Below are 20,715 nucleotides of genomic sequence, written 5' to 3'. Positions count from 1 at the left end.
AAACTCTCATGAAAAAATCAGACTGCTATTTATTACCTGTCATAATTCCTGTCATTTGACATATTCTACATGTTCCACTCATTAAAACGCCCATTTGGTGATAAATAGCGGTCTGATTTTTGCCTGAGAGTTTAATCTCTGTTCGAAGAGTTTAAGTCTGTTCTGTCGGACAAAATAAATGTGCCGTTTTCGTGCTGTGACCGTTCCAAATTTTTAACCTGTTCCACAATTAAAACTACCCCTGTTCCAGTGTTCACACATATCAAAGTTTATTCGACTAGACACCCTTAAGCTATTAACAAATTTTCAGCTTGCTATTAATCAACTTTTTTTTCATACGCGGGATCCAGACCTAGGAGTTGAACTTGTTACGATTTTCATATAAAATTGGTTATAACTTTGTAAATACCCTGTATAACATAACAAACCTTTATATTTTTGTGATGGAGAAGTTAACAGGATTTCGAATGTAAAATAAAATATAGGGTGTTCCATTTAAAAAACATAAGTTTGGTCTGCCACTGTGTTATCGACCAGCCTGTAACATTCTAACTAATTTTGTAATGTGAAGCTCAAAGGTGGCTAAAATTTTTGTTATTAACTTTTATTTCTATCTATTACTATAGCGGAGCTATTGAGCTTTACCCTACTAATAAATCACCCTGTAGTGACATTATTTGGTGTAAATTTGTCTTTTGAGTTCGCTCCTCCTAGTTTAAATCTTTTCTTTAATTTACATCTCATTATTGGAGCTCTATAGAGATTACACTTACTATTTTGGCTATTATTAGCACTTTTAACTATTTATAATGGGAAATAAGCCACAATATTATTAAAAAATGATTTTTATTAACGTTTCGACGTCCAAATCGGGTGCCGTTGTCAAAATACAAAATACTACTATTTGACAACGGCACCCGATTTGGACGTCGAAACGTTAATAAAAATCATTTTTTTAATAATATTGTGGCTTATTTCCCATTATAAATAGTTAAAATTGTAAAAATGCCACAAGAAAATAGCTTCAGAACAACATTATTAGCACAATTAAATAGTTACGCAACATTTATTTTCCATTTTTGATCAATTTTTTTTACAAACAATATAAATTTTAAAATACCAGCTAAAAAATTCATTAATTTTGTATTTTTTTTTCGTTGAAGCTGAACGAGCAGCTGCAGAAATCGTTCATACAAAAGAAGATAGTCCGAAAGTAGCAGAAGAAAGTCCTAAAGTAGCAGAAGATAGTCCTAAAGTAGCAGAGTCAAATTCCAGTATCGATTCAACAGATTGTTAAGGTATCAGGCATATTTTATTTCTCTCAATTTTTTATGTGGTCCTTAAATTATTTAAATTACCATGTAAATATTTTTTTAATGTTCAACGTTGACTCTCTTTTGTATTATATCCCAGAAAATCTTATAAGGTGATAGTAGTCATTGTTATTATTATGCACCGAATTATATTATGTAATAAAAAATATATTTCTTGTTCAAATTTTGCGATTGTGCTCTATTATCAATTTTGTGAGATAATGAAAGCTTTTCTTTTTATTATTTTTTAAACGTCAATTGGACGGGATTCTGCAGAAAGGATCCAAACCACACTTTGTTAAAACTGAGATATTAGACAAAAACTTTACGATAAAATTTAAAATTCTCTATTAAAAATAATCATGTTTAACATTAAAATCGTCAATATATGCATTAGATTTGATTTAACACATACTGTTTGATTCAAGAAAATAGTTGTTTTTCAAAAAAAAAATTTCCATGGTTGAGATAATAATCAGGCGTATAATATAAAAAAATGTTAATATGAAATTACTGGGAGTTAATAATTTGTTCGATTTCAAAATCTGGAAGTCCCGTGAATTCAAAAAAACAGTTTTTTACAAAAATTCCACTTTTGTGGCTTGGTTCCCTTCTGCAGAACAACTTAAGTGAATTCAAAGTTAACAAACATTTATTTTCCATTATTGAGTTACATAATCAGGCGTATAATCTAAAAAAAAATGTTAATATGAAATTACTCGGATTTAATAATTTGTTCTGCAAGTCCCGTGAATTCAAGAAAACAGTTGTCTTAAAAAATCCACTTTTGTAGCTTGGTTCCCTTCTGCAAAATAACTTAAGTGAATTTGCATAAAGGAACTGTCATGCTGCAACAATAATGTTGGTTGGTTCTTTCGCTCATAGAGGACGGTATATATCGTATGTGGCTTTGTTCTTTTCTGCACAAGTATCTACGGAGTATTTTACAACCTATGAGACTATTAATAGAAAAAATACATATTTGTGGTTTGGTTCCTTTCTGCAGAATCCCGTCCAATTAGATATTCAGCCCTGTGATGAATCCTCAAGTTAAATATAACGTAAAGTTATCCTGTAGTTAAGTTACAATCGTCTAATTGGTGTGATTTATCATATTTAACTTAACTACTTGCGTTATTTATTGACAGTTCTTGAGTTATCTGGTGTATCAACTGCTATTTTATAACGCGACGTTAAACGTGCAGTTATGAGATAACTTTGTAGTTATTTAAGGATTGTAAGGTTAGGTTTATGTTTTAATTTGTTTTTAGACAGAAATCAAGTGAATATTTAACGTAGAACGCTGCTTCAGGTTGTCCCAGGAACTTGTGCGGCGTTTTATTAATTTAATAAATCAAATTTAATATCAAATATAAAGCAGCACAAAATTAAAAATATGAAAAACATAGAAATAAGATAACAATTAAAAACAACACGTAGGTAATAATAAAATTAAAACATTAATTAAAAATGAAAAATAAAGCTAGTGATTTTAGAATAGAAGGGTCATACAATTTTAAAAATCGTATTATATATAATCAAATTCCCTTCTACGATATTGGTGTCTTTATTACAATAATAACTTAGATATTGTGTACAAATTTACGCCACTGACTTCTATTTTGTGCCAAGACTTTTGCTTCTTTCCAGGATTTGCCTCTCTTTTGTAGAACTTTTCCAATAGCTTGGCCCCATGTTTCTCTTGGTCTTCCTCTCTTCCTCTTGATATTTACTCTCGCTTCTAAAATCATTTTTACCGGTCTTCTATCGTGTAGGCTTTGTAAATGTCCCCATCAGCTGATTTGTCTTTTTTGTATGAATTCTTAGATTGATTCCACCTCCAGATCCTCTCTTATCTGCTTATTTCTTACCCTATCAAGTCTTGTGACTCCTCTTGCTCTTCTTAGGTACTTCATTTCCGTCGCTTGTATTCTGCTCTTCTGCCTCTCTGTTAATGTCCAAGATTCGCAACCTAAGGTGAGTATGAGTGTCTATATTGCCTTAAATACTTTCATTTTTGTACTTTGCGCTATTTCCTTTTTTCCTATAAAAGTTTTGTTCATTGCATAATATGAAGTTATTGCTTTCTCTATACTTTTATCGATTTCTAAACCTTGTTGTCCTGAATCTTCAATTTTTACACCCAGGTATTCGAAGCATTCAACTTGTTGTATATGTATACCATTGATCTGAATACTCACGTTTTCTTTAGTTTCTGCTACTACCATTACTTTTGTTTTTGTTAGGTTTAGTTTCATGCCATTTTCTTCTAATATTTCATTCCACGTTTGTAAGTTTTCCTGTAGGTCCTTTTCTTTTGCTGCCTTTTCTTTTGCTGTCACACGGAATATACGTAAAAAGTTATCGGCACAGTTATCTGTCAAAGTTATCTTAACTTTAACGCAAACGTTAAGGATAACTTCGGTCATCCATCACAGGGCTGATTGAGTGCATTTCTAATATAAGGAGATTTGTATTTTCAATGATAAAAACACTTCAGATTATACAAAGTTACGATTTTGTAAAAAATATTATCGTGGCATATTCTGATTTTTATTCTTAACAAACATGTCTATCAGAAAGGTTCTGACACTGTTTTCTTGTGGTATGTCTTAAGTTAAATATGCCAGTATGGGATTAAGCCAAAGTTGGTTGATTGATTCGTTGATTCATTCGTTTATTAAGCCACAATTGTTATTTGATGATTCAAGTTTCACTCCGAAAATCGTTTTCAAAAAAGATTATATTTGTTGATTATTTTTTTCAAATTGACTTGGGTAACTTACTTGGCCTCTTATATAGGCAAATAGCCAGGCTTTTAGTTGAAAATCGTGAGGGTTGTGTGAGTGTAGCCAAGTGTTGTCATATTTCCAACGACACCTATCATTATTTACCATTTTATAATTTATTCCACTGCTCGCAATATATTTAACCAGCTTTGTTGAACTCTATTCATGGTCTTTCGACTCGGATTTACAGTAACAAAAACAAAAAGTAAATGGATAAACAGAAATACAAAAGAATGTGCAAAAGCGAAGAAAACAATAAAGTCGATATATCGTAATAAACTCTTCTTCTTTCTCATAATTCTTAGTGCCCTTCAGGCGTCGGATGTCGGGTTCCGCCTTTTATCCATTTCTTCCAATCGCTTCTATTGGTGGCCAGGTTCTTCATATCCCTCATACTCATGTGTCTCCTTTCCCCTATATCCTGAATCTGGTCCATCCATGTCTTCCTCGGCCTTCCCTTTTTTCTTTTGTTTCCCATTTTGGCTTCATGTACCTTCTTAATCTTTTTTGCTCCATTCGTTGTATGTGTCCAAACCAGCTTAATTGTTTGTTTTCGATCTTCCTCATTATCGGTCCTTGTTCCAGCTCTCTTCTGATATCTTCATTTCTGAATCTATCAAACTTCGTAACTCCGGCTATTCTTCTTATGTATTTCATCTTGGTCGCGTTTAGCATTGATTCATGTTTCTTTTGCACTAGGGCTTCCAATCGGGATCCCGCGTAATTTTCCAATCCCGCGTGATGCGGGATTACAGGTGCGGGATTTGCGGGACTGAAAAAAGCGTACATTACTGCTGTAGTTACGCTCAAAATTATCAAAGAACTGTGTTTGCGCCGTATTTTACAACGACGTAGAAATGTGGCTGCACTACTGATTTATCACCAAAAGCCTCGTAGTTACCAAGTGTCGTGTGACGATGAAACTGTTCATCTCCCACCGAAAAGTTTACTTCGAAAATAAATTAATGATTTTGTAACGGGAATGAACCAGCCCTTTAAATTCATCTGAGAGCAATGATGACGAAGAGGCTGATCAAGTAAGAAACACGTAAGAAACAATGAAGAGGTTCCATCATCGGGTTCCGATCTTGATCTTACATTGCAACAGGAGTTAGAGTTAACTATATCGTCAGCATGTAATGTATTTACTTTGCCCCTAGCCATCTCGAGCTCATACACTTGAGTTCATTATTAAAATAGAAATGACTCTATGAATCTGGTGAGTAAATGGGAAAATATCTTACATTTACATATAAAGACTAAAAAGGAATACCGTCGACGTATGGAAGCCGAATGGGCATGTTCGGCTGCTGGCTATATTGTGTCTAAAGTACGCAGGATTTTGGCAAATAACAGTTTAGATTTAGATACTGGCTGGTATGAATAAAACTAAAAATACAGTATATACTCCAAATTTTGGAGTACATACTCCACGCGTTAGTATCTACTCTTATGTACCTACGGTGAGTAGAAACTCATCACATCAACATATTTTTATTCATATGAAATAATGTAGTATAAACTTATACTTTATGCTCATACTCATGAGAACGTACTTGGAGTTTATACTCCGTTTTTATTCATACCAGCCAATATGTTGTGTTTCCATTGCAAACAATTTCAATTGAAAGCTTTAGCTAAGCTAAATAATAGTAACTTATAGCTAAGTAATATAGCAACTAAATTAGTAGGCTATATTAATTTTCTGTTGAAAATGGTTTTTTTGGTTGTTTTTTTTTTAAATTTTGTTGGTGTATTTTTTGAAGATAGATTTTTTTGTTTTTCCTGTATTTGTTACTGTTTTTTGTGAAGAAAAAACAGTTTTGATCTCATACTAATAGTAATACTTAAATAAATGTGGAGTTGATTAATTAATTGTTTTATTTGCCTTATATTAATACGACTATTTTCAATCGCGGGATTGAAAATTCTTAGTCCCGCAAATACCGAGATTGAACTCAGGCTGCGGGATTGGAAGCCCTATTTTGCACAATCCATGTTTCCGACCCATATGTCATTATCGGATTTACTATGCTGTTGTATACTCTGAGTTTAGTTTTGTTGTTTATTTCTGACTTTCCAAAAATTGTATTATTTAAAGAGTAATACACGTTAGTTGCCTTTTTCAGTTTATTACTTATTGCCAAGTCCGTTTTCCCATCATCTGGTAATAAAGTCATAAATTAAATAAATTCTGAAAAATTTAACACTTACTTGAATAATGAACATCTCTCAAAACAAAAAAGCGACATTATAAGAAGAAGATAATATTATGCATTTTCATTAAAGCAGTCGTTTTGGACTCGATCATATAATGATTTGAAAATTCGCTTTTTGATGTTTACGTGGTTTGAGTGGTAATTTAAATATCTGTTAGTAGAATAGAAAACCAACCCACACCAACATGCAAACATATCTGGGGCAATGAGCACAGAGTAAGTAAAAAGATGCATCAATAGTCACAAAAAAAATCATGACATGAAAAACCAAAGAAGCAGCTCTCAACTTACTTAACCTTTTTTACTGCCACTTACTTAACCTCTCTAGCAGCTCTCAACTTACTTAACCTTTTTTACTGGCCCACAATAAGAGGTTATTCTCCATATGCCAGCAAAATATTATACCCATAAGATGAATCATAATACGAAGAACGCGAGGAAGTTGCTGGCAGTCAATAGGTTAACGAAGAAAAATGTGTAGCATGTCCATCAGTAGAATGTAGCAGGATCTGGTTGCCAATACTAAAAGAAATCAGCAACAGTAATATACCAACTTTAACTGATTAAGGACAGTCAGAGACACGTCATCTACAATTATACATAAACACACAACACAATCAGAATTTTATCATTCTGAGGATAATTTTCAACTAACGCCATGGCTACTTGCCTACAAGTTCGAGGCCAAGTAAGTCACCCGTCAAAACAATAACCGCCAAACAAAAAACAATAGGGAACTTGCACATTTTTTTTATTACATAATAATGTTCAGTTTTGTATACAAATGAGATTTACAAAATTTTACGCTTCAAAAACTCATAATAACTTAGAAGTACAAATTTAAAGTCTTCTTTATCTTAAAATAGTTCAAACGACCCGTGACGTCACAGAGTTTAACTATGTGGTTCCGTTTATGGTTATATTTCTTAGTTATATATCTTCTTTTTCTTTAGTTTATTGGCCTCCACCTACTTGCGTATTTGGCCAGCTCGTCGTCGGGGAATAGAGGAAAAATATTTATATTCTAATGACATTTATCGTATGTCGTTGTAATAATATATACCAGTTTGTTGAGATTGGAGTTTGATACAGTTTTTGAAGGAAAGGAAAGAAGGTTTACTATTGAAAATAAAACCATTTTGTAAAAGTACAAATTTTCTATGAATAGTTCAAACGATCGAAAACACTTTTAACGTCACATAACTGTATTTTTTACTGACGTTTATAATGTCTAATTTAAAATTATATATACAATGGTACACGACAATTAGACCGAAAGCAGTAGACCGAACTCATTTGACCGAAAAGCACTTTACCGAAACGTCACTAGACCGAAAAGCATTAGACCGAAATGGTATATAAATTAAAAAAAGATTGTAGTAAATTATGCTGCGATTTTGTATATCGGTCTTTTTGTTTATTGTATTTTTTTTGTACTATTTTATATATAAACTGTGTAAATTGTTACTCTCTACAGTCTGATAGGAAAAAATTTTCATCCGTTAAACAAATTAGTGAAGGTAAAAATAAATTAAGGGTAGAGTGACGTTAACACTATTTTAACTATTTATAATAACCATCCAAAAGCATTTAGTTGTAATTACATTAGTCTTATCTCTTTTACTGCGACAACTAAAAAGAACTACTTTTCGGTCTTCTGCTGTTCGGTCTAGTGAGCTTTCGGTAAAGTGCTTTTCGGTCTAATGAGTTCGGTCTACTGCTTTCGGTCTAATGATTTCGGTCTCTTTACAGTAAACCATATACAATTATTGGTGTAGAATGTAAACATACAACCCCGTGACGTCACGACGCGTTTTGGGGTGGCTGGCATAAGTTGAATTTTTAGTCGTCTTTAGGGGCCAAACGAAGGACAAACAAAACTTTTTTATCTTTGATACAGGTTCTAAATTATGTTCTGTTGTGATTTATACCATTATTTTCGAATTTAAAATTTTTTGCAAGTTCCCTATTATAGAATGTAATTTTCCTTACAATAAATTGTGGCTAAAATCCCATATTATAAAGCATTACCTATAAAACATTACTCTAAAACGCACTTTAGCCCTTATAAATGTTACTGAGCGCTATTATGAGCGCCCAATAATGTTCTATTGGAACGTTAATTTTTCTGGGATGTACCCTTTTACAATGTTGTATTGGAATTAAGATATTTATTTTTGTGGAAAAATTAAAAGGAATTGAAAGTTGGAGAATTGATTTTAGTTATAAGTTAGTCATACGCTTTACTATTATTTCTTGACAAAAGATTTATTTTTAATGTAGCCAAACTAAGGCATGTTTTGGGCATCAAAGCGGTCCAATAGAGTTGTAAAGTAATCAATATGAGTAATCATCGGCCTAATATGAAAAATGCATAAGTCCAACATATTCAATTTTAGGCTTTTGATGGCATCCGTTAGCATTATCCGAAAGCTATGTACGGCTCTGTTTTCTTCTAATATAGTTTACTAGATTTGACTAAAATTGTGAAAATGAAGTCTGCGTAAGTCCATTAATGTTGAAAACCGTATGAAATCTGCACAAGTTCGCTCTTGTTAGTGGCCAAACCGTTCAAACGTATCGGTGCTTTTCTGTTTGTACAATAAAAAGTCTTTTCATTGTAAACGGGTGAATACCTACTAATATACTACAGATCATCATCAATGGTGCTACAGCCCTATGAGAGAGCCTCGACTTTCTTAAGTCTATTACGCCAGTCAGTCCTATCCATTGCCAACCGTTGGCAGTTTGCTGCGCCTATTTTTCTCCCATCCTTATCTACACCATCCTTCCATCTGAGTTTTGGTCTACCCCTATTTCTACTTCCCACAGGTTGTGACATAAGGATTCTTCTAGGTGGGTTGTTATGCTGTGATCTTGCTAGATGTCCTGCCCATCTTAGTCTTCCTATTCTTATAAGAGATACTACGTCTTTACCACCAAATATATGTTTATATCTGTGGTATACCTCGTAGTTGTACCTCCTCTTCCAAATACCATTTTCACAGATGCCACCGAATATTCCTCTCAGGATCCTTCGTTCTAATATACTACAGATGACAGGTTAAAATGAAACAACATATTGTGTGATAATTAAACAAATTGCATAATTACTAAAACGGACTTATGCAATTTTCACATATCTACATAGTTGTGTATAAGTGGAGTTATGCACAGTTAGTTTTTGTCTATCCTCTAAAATCAGATATTTTGGACTATCCTCTAAAATCAGGTATTTTGGACTTTTCACTTTTCACATTAGCCCGACGTAATACCTTTATCTTGTCAAAAAACAGGCGCCCATCACGTTTCCGGTCAATGGATGACTTTCGTCTTTTCAGTTGGTCATTCTCTGCTTTTTCTGTTCCTTTGTATTCAAAATGTAGGAAAAGACAGAAGTTTCATTAATTGTCACGTATCGGCGAAATATATGACATTGTGTTTATAATGCTAAAAAATCTTCTAATTAGACACTTATGTGGTTTTGACCACTGACTAAATGCGGTATACATCACGTGGATTGGATAACTTTTTCGTATACGAGGGTGGATTGATATAAAACTAGCCTTTGACAGAAAAAACAAGTTTTTTGGGATTAAATCGATTTATTTCTCCAATATCTCAAATAATCTCGAGGCCTTTGGCTTGATGCGCTTAGAAAGAATATGTTCCAATTTTTTTACCCCATCTGAATAGTACTTTTGTTCGAGCTCTTCAAAATATAATAAGAAAATCTACGGTTTCGTTTTGATTAAAACTTGTTTCTTATTTTGTTAATGCCATACTCTGCATAGAGTACAAAGACTCGTTTCATATGGGCTCTCTGAACCGCAAAGTGGAATGTTTTCCTGGCGGTGCCTTTTGGTATGTTATACCTGGGTTAAGCAGAAAGCTTGAATTGAGTCGAAATTCATTTCTCTTCAAAATAGGCCGAAGTTTCAGAGGTGACTTCATCGTTTGTTGCGAAACGGCGTTCTCCGAGCCATTTTTTAGGTTTAAAAACAGGATAAAGTGGCATCCGCAAGATCTGGGGAATACGGTGGGTGTTCAACCAACTCATAGCCCAATTCGTGTAATTTTGCCGTGGCGACTGCTGATCGGTGAGCCGGTGCGTGGTCTTGGTAAAAGAGCACTTTTTTGCGTGCCAAACCGTGGCGTTTCGACGCAATTCGGCGTGGACTCGATCAAATAATACTAGTAGTACTCGTCATTGTTTATTTTTTTTTTGAGTGAATTTGATGGCCTTGGCCGAGCCAATTGGCCAGACATTTTGTTATTTTAAAAACAAACAAATTTGATTTTTTAATCAGAGGAATTTTTTCTCTATTTCTAACTCTAAATACGTAACAAACTAACATTATTATCTACAATTATTATCTAAATAATACTCTGTTTTGGTTGTTCATTTTTTTTTGTAAATTTTTATTTTTTTTTTGTATTTTTTGTTGCATTTTTTTATATTGTTAATTTGTTTTTTTTATTATTTTTTTTTATTGTTATTTTTTATAAATTGTTTTTTTTTTACTACGCTAAGAAGTAAACCCGATTCAACCTCGCGGAGGTTTACATCTTCTTAGTTTTTTTTTTCTTTTTTTTTGCTTTTTTATTTTTTCTGTTTTTTTTTTTTTTTTCTTTTTTTTTTCTCGTCATTGTTTATTTTTCCTTTTTCCAAGTATATCCCGATCAGGGAACACAAAATTTTACGAAAACCTCCAAAAAAATAAAGGAAGGATGAAAATTTGGAAATAGGTAGTTGAAATTGTCATTATTATATAAGAAAAAGTTTACAATTCTACATCCCCTCCATTTTACAAAAATTGGAAAATACGGAGTGAAGAAATGACCAACAGAGGCAGCTCCACACTTTCAATATCACAGCAAATAAACTTAATATGAGAATATCAGTAGAAAAAACTAAATGTATAGTGATAAGTAAAGAGCCGCGTAGATGTAAGTTAGAAATAGACGGCAAAATTGTAGAACAAGTAATGAAATTCAATTACCTAGGAGTAGATATCACTAGTGACAGGAATATAAGAACAGGGACCATAACACAAGCAACAAAAGCGGCAAGAGTAAGTGGTTGTCTCCGAGAAACCATATGGAGAGACAAATATCTGACCACGGAAAGCAAAATAAAAGTATACAAGACAACAGTAAGACCTATCCTAACATATGCAGCGGAGACAAGGACCGATACAAGAAAGATTAAACAACAAATCAACAATATCGCAATGAAAGTATTAAGATCAATAGCGGGCATATCATCAAGAGACAGACAAAGCAACAGAAGTATACTAGAGCGATGCAAAATTCAAAATATTAACAGGTGGATAAAAACAAGAAAGAAAAACTGGAACGAACATGTAAACCGAATGGAACCAGATAGATTAGCGAACATCTGTAAAAACAACAAGCCGTATAGCAGAAGACCCGTTGGAATGTTGAATGAGAAAAAAAGTTTACAAATAATCCGAAGAATTGTTTTAAATTTGATTTTTTTTAATAAACATATATTTTTTAACATTGTATTTTGAAATCATATCCTATACAAACGTTGAAATAGTATCGGTTGTGAATACAGAAGTTAATCACTTTTATTTTACTTACAGAATTTTTAAAGTCATGTAACTATAATTTGTTTTAAAAAACACTAAATTGCATTTGTTTTTAAGAATTTGGAAAGCTGAATTTGTTCGTGATTGCAATAGTATGTATTGAAGGTGTGCCAGAGACCACGAATATTCCAGAAATCACAAGTGAAGTTCATGATATCGTCATGGAAGATGGTAGAACCAAAATTCATGAGATAGAGGTTATAAAGAGGTCAAATGGTACATGCTCATGTACCCCGCTTGGGCTCTCCTACCATAACTCAATTCTCTGCGTTCACTAACAATCCACCAGACTGCATAAAAGTATACAACACTGTCCAGTTAATTCACATGCTGTAGAGGGATAAAACATTGTTAAGCAACAGAAATAGTCTTGGACGTAGTGTTCTACCCCTCTAGAAAATATGATAAAAGCTGATTATTAATGTGTATGTAATTTTTGAAAAAAAAATTACTTAGTGCGGTATCCCTCCAAAGTGCAGAAATATTTCTATGTATACCCTAAAAAAATCCCAAATGCAAAAAACTGACGCAACTTTAGTCATGTCAGCATCATGTATTTGTAACTTTTGGTAACAATAGTAAAATTTGATTTTTATAATAGTTTAATTTTGTTCCTTTTTTTATTTGTTCACTTAAGTTGTTGAAATCACAAACATTTTTCCACAAAAATATCTTGTTCCATAACCTAAATCGAAGATGTAATATATCCAATGCTTTATAGAGTGGTTATTGTAGAATAAAATGTAAAAAATATAATAAAAATATATGGATAGTGTCTTCAGTTATTACGCTCAAAATATTTTTAAGGTATCATTACTTTGATTTAGAAAATTGTATCAACCATTGTGTTATATCAGTATCTAACTCTGTTTTAAATATACTATATTGTTACGCTTCTTCTAAAAATCAATGTATTGAACTCCAAGAGAAGTTACAATACTTTTAACTCGTAACACAGTGACAACTTTAAACATCAAAATTACAAATACAACTGAGCTAGAAACGTCAACACCATATATGTTTTTATATATTTTCTGACGTTCTAGACGCCACTAGACATTACTGGGTAATTCCATGACATCGCGAATATTCTCTTATTTGACTATTTCTTCAGGAAAATCAACAGGAGCTACATCTTGAATAAAAAGCCGCCTTGCTTTGTGTTGAAATATTTCTGTAGACGATTTATCCCATATACCTATTGTGATGTTTATATGATACAATTCTCCAAAAACGATCGAATCAAAAGCAAACAAATTTTTTGAAATTAGTACATTTTATAAACATTGGATGTATTATATTTATACTAGAGACATGTCATGTAAGAATTGTTTTATGAACGTTTTTGTTACATTAAATAAAATATATTTTTTCAGTAAAAAGTTAGTTTTTTATGAAAATATGTAGTTAGTAAGATTTTTGTATAGTTGTTTAAAAATATATGTGTTGAAAAAGTCCAGCGATTGTTTTTGTTATTACGAGATAAAGAGATATTGTACGTTCACTCTAACTTTTCCCATGCACGAAATTATTCACGAATTACTTTTTATACTAGGTCTCTTTTTTATCACAGAAACTAGTATCACAAAATTAAGCCGCTTGTCCATAGAAATCACAGTCAGTTAAACAAGGAAAAACAACATAGTATGTCTCTGATATCTTGTTTACTAATAATTTTGACGTTTATGATTTTAAGTGACAGTGATTGCGGCTTTTGTTGGTTATTATTTGAATATTTAGTGTTTATTTTTGTTTTTTTTTTAATTATTTAACTTTTGGTCTAGTAAAATTGTAATTTTTATTTTCAAACATTATTAGAACGACTAACTACTGTCATGTCTATTTGATTACTTTCGGTAAGTTCCTAACTATTTATTTTTTTTTACGAAAAATGTGACAAGTAATATTTATTATGAGTGTTGTTTGTTTGAGTTTATATGACTGCGGACGCTAATATTTATGAGTGTGGTTATAGTTCTATCGAACGGAAACTTAAGTACGTTAAGTCCCTGAACCTTTACTCGTGCGTCATCATTTAAAGCATACGGAATAAATCGACAAGAATAAAACCGCTAAAGGCCGTAAAAATGAGTGGGGCATACAATGTTCCAGCTACAAAAGATCTGATATGAAAATTACGTGGCGCGAAAATGTTGTTTCATAACAAAATTCTAGTTTTATTTTAATTAAAAGATTTTTCCATAATATTTGCTAAATTTGAAGTAAATGCGCCACAAAAGAGTAACTTTGATACAGTTTGAATTTTGAAACTCGTTGTGTCGCGTTTACTTCAAATTTAGCAAATATGGAAAAATCTTTTAAAACAAAACTAGAATTTTGTTTTGCATCAAAATGAAAATACATTTTCGCGCCACGTAATATTCATATCAGATCTTTTGTAGCTGGAATATTGTATGCGTCACTCATTTTTACGGCGTTTAGCGGTTTTTATTCTTGTATCAGGAGTTTTTCAAAGTTATTTATAAATTACATGTATGAAGTTGAATGCAATGTTTCTCGATTACACGTTAAGCTTTATAAATGGTCGCCTTTGTCGCATTATCTCCCAAATGATCTAGTGTCCATCGAATGTACACTAGATTTTTTTGAAGTTATACATCTTTACGATCGAGAGTGAAATTTTATAATGCCGGGCGCATGCGCACACAGACAGTATGTAGTTCGTTGCTAATCTTTCAAGATATGTATGTATCAGCGCTGTCAGCGCAAATAAGTCATTGAAAGGATATATTAGTGATTTTAGTAAATGTATGATTTATTATAATTTTTGTGTCTTTGGATTTGTCTTCCTCGGGAATAAGATATTTTATAATAATAGTAAGTACATATATTTAAAGCATTTTTGTATACTTCATTTAGTCTATTACATTTGTCAGTATGTATGAGAAATCTTGTAACCTGTCAAAGCAAAAGGAATATAGCTCAGTGGTAGAGCGTGTGACCGGAGATGGAGAAGTCCTGGGTTCAAATTCCGGACAATTCATATTCTTTTTTTTTTTATTTTTGGTATCGTTTTAATAATAAATTTTTAAAAGTGGTAGTTAAGAAAGTTAGTTTAATATTTTAATAAAATAAATAACATGTTAAGTATATTTATTTCTTTGAAATTATACAGGGTGTCCCGAAAAGATTGGTCATAAATTATACCACACATTTTGGGGTCAAAAATAGTTCGATTGAACCTAACTTACCTTAGTACAAATGTGCTCATAAAAAAAGTTAGAGCCCTTTGAAGTTACAAAATGAAAATCGATTTTTTTTTTAATATATCGAAAACTATTAGAGATTTTTTATTGGAAATGGACATGGGGCATTCTTATGGCAGGAATATCTTAAAACAAAATTATAGTGAAATTTGTCCACCCCATAAAAATTGTATGGGGGTTTTGTTCCCTTAAACCCTCCCAAACTTTTGTGTACGTTCCAATTAATTCATTATTGTGATACCATTAGTTCAACACAACGTTTCTAAAACTTTTTTGCCTCTTGGTATTTTTTAGATAAGCCAGTTTTTATCAGGATGAGGCTTCTTTTTCAATATGTTTACATAAAAATTTTATGGGGGTTTTGTTCTTTTAAACCCCCCAAATGTTTGTGTACGTTCCAATTAAACTCTTATTGTGGTACCATTAGGTAAACAGAGTGTTTTTAAAACTTTTTTGCCTCATAGTCTTTTTTTGATAAGTCACCTTTTATCGAGATGTTTCTTCTTTTTCAAAATATACCTAATAATGTAAATTATAAATAAATTTTCAGATTATTAAAAGCTCTCTATAATCGTATTTAACCATATACAAATATGTGCTGGATTCGACAAATATTCAAAATATCTCGATAAACACTGGCTTATCGAAAAAGTATTAAGAGGCAAAAAGTTTTAAAAATATTGTGTTTACCTAATAGTGCAACAATAATAATTTAATTGGAACGTAAACAAAAGTTTGGGGGGGTTTAAGGGAACAAAACCCCCAAAAATTTTTATGGGGTGCACAAATTTCATTTTAATTTTTTTTAAGATGTTGCTACTATAAGAATGTCACATGTCCAATTTCAATAAAAAATCTCTTTCAATAAAAAGAGTTTTCGATATATGAAAAAAAATCGATTTTCAGTTTGTAACTTCAAAGGGCTGTAACTTTTTTTGTGTGCACTATTGTATATAGGTAAGTGAGATTCATTCAAGCTATTTTTAATCCCAGAATCTGTTGTAGAATTTATGACCAATCTTTTCGGGACACCCTGTATAATAGAAGTATAACTTCTTACGTGCGTACAAAGTACACACACATTCTTTTATTTTCTATTCGAAAGAGATTGAAAAAAATATTGGGATGGCCGGTAAATATACTCGGATTGCCCATTTCCAGATCAAATTTAACGTCGTAACCACTACATCTACATAAACCATTTCGGGAATAATCGGTAATTGGATTATACTTTTGTAGCTTAATAACTTCTAAACGGCTTAACCGATTTTGATCACTAAACATGAGTTTGAAACGTATTGACAAGTAGTATCTGATGCGTCTAAGGTCAAGTATGATAACAAAAGCTATTACAGGAATTATTGAGCTTGAAAAACCGTTTTTTTTTTTTCATAGGAAATAGGTTTGATCATACTTATGAAGCCTATAACTTAATAATTCGAATTTTCTTGGATATGAGGTATACACCGTTAGATTCGTCTAGAGTCCTTCTACAAACGCTCAGTTATTGGTGCAATTCGTGGGTTGAAATTTTGAGTAATTGTCGAAAAACCAAAATTTTTAAAGTTTAGTTTTTCGGCTATACTGAGCCGTGTGTATGTCTGATCCTGACGGCTTAGACACCATTTGAAAGCATAACTCAACACTCTTGATTTGGTGTATTTGTGGTTTTCTTGTCTCTTCTTGAACCGAAGATATATACCCCCAAAAAATATGCTGTTTTGTACCTACCAAGTCCTATAGCTGGCTTATGGGTGGTCAAAATTTAAAAACTACTCCGGTTCTGAATCGGCCCTGACCCCCTCTTCAAACACGGAAAAAAAAGTTCAGATCGGTTTAACTTTTCCACACACATACATACATATCCACAAACATTTTCCCTTTTTTAAATAGAAATTGAGTCATATTTCTGAGCTCGGTAACTTTTGAATGACATAACCGATTTTTAAAAATAGACATGTGTTGGAAACGTAATAATCAGTACTATTAGAAGCCGTAAAGGTCGGACTTAAATTTTCGAAGTTTTTGGGAGTTTTGGGGACGAGAACGGAAAACAGACTCTAAATAGGAAGGGCCGTAAAATCCACACCCTTAGACTAAAATGGATGGTTGACATATGAATGCGTGAGTCTTTTCCTGAACTTTAAGATGAGAGTTGGCCCAATTTTCCATTCAGTCAGATTTAGAAAATCGAAAATTTCGTGTATATATAGTGTCACGTGTAGGGGTGTGTGTGTGTGTGTGTGTGTGTGCGCGCCACTGGCGAGAACTGCCGTTCTCTGGTAATGATAAGTCTGAAATTGAAATTTACTAAACGCGACAGTAAGTGACTTGCTGTTGCGTTTAGTAAATTTCAATTTCCGACTTATTTCGTATGCTTTAAATGATGACGCATGGGTAAAGATTCAGGGACTCAACTGTATTTGTATATTTTCGAGATTACTTGAAGCGTTGAAAAACAACACTAGTCCAAAAATTTAAATTTTGGCAAATCAAGACAAACTTCCCAGCTTCAATTTATTTCAAATCTTACTTTTACCGTCTTTTACTATAAGATATTCATTGGAAGGAATGTGGATATCAAAATAATTGTACAAGTGGTTGCATATTTTTATTGACATTTTAAGCAAAAATAGGTACACACTTACCAAATATATTTGAAAATATAGAGGTATTATGTTGAATAGTTTCCGCCATGCTGAACTGTTTCTATAAAAATTCACTCTCAACATTTTTCCTAATCGCGCCTAAAGAAGTATAACTTTATAAGATACGTCCACGAAATAATAGACATTTTCTACATAATTATTACCACTGACAGTTCGTAAGTATACGACGTACACATCGACGTACGTTTCAATTTATTTTTTGATTTAACTTTGAAAATGGATCCTGACGCATGGGAAAAGTTAAAGTGGACGAACAATATGTATGTATGTATGTGTATGTATGTACATTCATCACAAGTGTATTATAGTCTGGTCATCAGATTGAGGTTCTTCGAATGTTACGTTTGGTCGCAACTACCATATGGGGTAGAAGCTTGGTCTCTGAAAGTCCAATCCGTAAAAAAATTGGAGGCATTCGAAATGTGGCTATATAGACGTATTCTGAAAATTCCTTGGACTGTGATAGGACTTGGACAGTATTTCTTGGTGTTGAACAGATATTTCACGTTGCAAAAGATAGGGAAGCGTTTAACACATTACGTGCCACTGTCACGCTCCAATCGGGATTCTACTCTCAGGGGCCAATGAGCGACGTGGCCCCTGGCAAAATATCTGTGTCTCTCATATATGAGCGACGTGGCACTCAATGTCTTAAAGAAGTGATCGCCAACCTTGGTTAGAAGACGGCACAATAAGAAGAGGTACTATAATAGTGTTGGACTCCCGCTACATTAGCCGACTGAATTTTCATGTTCATTTTTACCCAGCGAAAAACGGATTGTACTTTTTCTTTTATTATATAACTTACAAACGTGCAATTGGTTGAAGTCGGGCCTCTACGACATTAATACTGTGTCAGAGATGTCAACTAATTGAAACGAACACTCTCTTAGTCATTAGTGATGTAAGAAGAGAATATTCTCTTGAGTGTTGCTGCGTTCTTAATTGTGCTAAGACGATACATAAAAAGAAAAATGAAAAAACGGAAAATGTGGATTTGGCTTTTCTAAGTAAAAGCGAAACAATGAGTAATTTAACTAGGGAAATAATGCTAGACAATTATTTGTTTAAGCATTTTACAAGAATGTCAAAAAGTGATTTCGAACTATTAATAAAAATATGATAGGGCCAAGAATAGAGAAGAAAGATCAAACATGAGAAACTCAATAGCAATCTCAACAAGATTAGCAATTGTTATTTATATATACTAACAGTTTTAGTTTAATGTATTTATTCAGGGTGCACTACTCTTCCATTTGTCTCATAGTTCCAGAAGTATGCCAAGTTCCACAACTCTGGACGTAAATGAACTGCATAAATAAACCTTATTGTGATTTCATTTGGCCACGTATTCATCTTTTCTTTGTGTGTTTTGACAAAACCAAATTAAATTTCAACAGCGTACAGGAAATACAGAGCAACATGCAAAATTTTCCACAGCAGTTCGACTTTATCGGCAACGCATCATGCACTGCAATCGTGTTCAAATACTAGTAAGATTTCGGCCACATGGCTCAGCCAAACGGCGATAGTTTCATTAGATGGCTATAATGTTGCCAGAAACATACCAACAATATATTTTCGGCAACATATTGCTTCAAAAACTAGCCCGTCTAAATGTCCCTTTAGACGTACACCAATCCATGACTGAGCTGACGACACTTGCAAAATAAAATCCCACAACTTCTCATCAGTACATTGAAATGCAGAATGTAGATGACCAGGATGAGCTAATGATAGAAATAGATTCTGAACCGGAGGCCTCATGATTTTCAGATTAAATCACCACATCCATTACTTGCATTATTTGTTGTTAAGAAGTAACTTTCATTTATCAAATAAATTTTGTGTTCTCTGTTGTTTTTGTATTTATACACTTGAATTGAAGTTAGAAGTCTCGAATTTCCTAAACCTGTTGTCCGATTCGAGTGATTTTTTAGTATGTTACAGCTTTATTATTTAAGAAAATCGATTTAATATTATTGCTAGACAGGTAAAGGTCATTTTATACCGGGTGTAACAATCATAGGGTGTTTTTTTTTTCCTTACACGTATGTACACGTTGTACGTAACTTTTTTATTATCCAACATAAGCAAATGAGTCAAAGAAGAAAATGTTAATAAAGCCTAAGCCTACAATTGAATTTTAATTTAAATATTTTTTATATGCTAGAATACTCCACAGGGTACGTGTTCCGAACTTTAAGAAAAAACACAGTATGATTGTTACACCCGGTATAAAGTGACCTTTACCTGTATAGCAACAATAATATTACATCGATTTTCTTAAATAATAAGGCTATAACATACTAAAAAATCACTCAAATTGGACAACAGGTTTAGGAAATTTCACGTGTACAGTTATTCAGCAAGTGAGTCGATTATTTTGCTCTCAAGTGTATATAAAGAACACTGTTGTTTAGTCTCATAATTTTGTATATAATTTCATGATTTTTAATACCCTATTTCATCTTCAACAATATCCCTAAGTGCGTTATAGGGTTCATTCTCAGAAAATTCTCCATATCGAGAATATTCTCTGATTTTTCGTTCTCGAGAATTTTCCAACACTATTAGTCATCCATGTATTCACGGTTTTTGCTGTATATTTTAAAAAACCGCTTATACACCGCATCCTTCGGTAGACCGCAAACTATAGTAGAAACACGACGGTAGATGGCATATTATATAGTAGCACCTCAAAATGAATTACGAAAAATATCAAAAACTCACACTTTTTATAAAAAGTGGCCTCATAAAACACAAAAATTTAGAAACTCCACTCCGACAGAAGAACGCTTAATAGTTACTCTTGGGCAAGTAGTTTACATTTTCTCATTTCAATAATAATTACACAATAAAATTTGAGTTTTTCAATTT

General features: G+C 32.6%; 1 protein-coding gene across 2 annotated transcripts in view; it reads left to right on the top strand.

The window, feature by feature from the left end:
- The window catches only part of LOC114329414 (uncharacterized G-patch domain protein DDB_G0278987), a 55,503-nt gene extending 42,107 nt beyond the window's left edge, over window positions 1-13,396 (top strand). The window contains exons 5-6 of one of the 2 annotated variants that reach the window (XM_028278505.2): window positions 1,164-1,298; window positions 11,997-13,396. In XM_028278505.2, the coding sequence (XP_028134306.1) occupies window positions 1,164-1,297 (134 nt within the window). In that variant the 3' untranslated portion in view covers window position 1,298; window positions 11,997-13,396. Of the gene's footprint in view, window positions 1-1,163 lie in introns of both variants that reach the window. The other variant, XM_028278504.2, reaches the window with a different exon arrangement.
- The last annotated feature ends 7,319 nt before the right edge of the window (window positions 13,397-20,715 follow it).

Source organism: Diabrotica virgifera, chromosome 7, assembly GCF_917563875.1.
Source record: "Diabrotica virgifera virgifera chromosome 7, PGI_DIABVI_V3a".
Taxonomy (NCBI): domain Eukaryota; kingdom Metazoa; phylum Arthropoda; class Insecta; order Coleoptera; family Chrysomelidae; genus Diabrotica; species Diabrotica virgifera.
The sequence above is the reverse complement of the archived record's forward strand: the minus strand, read 5'-3'. Positions and strand labels throughout refer to the sequence as shown.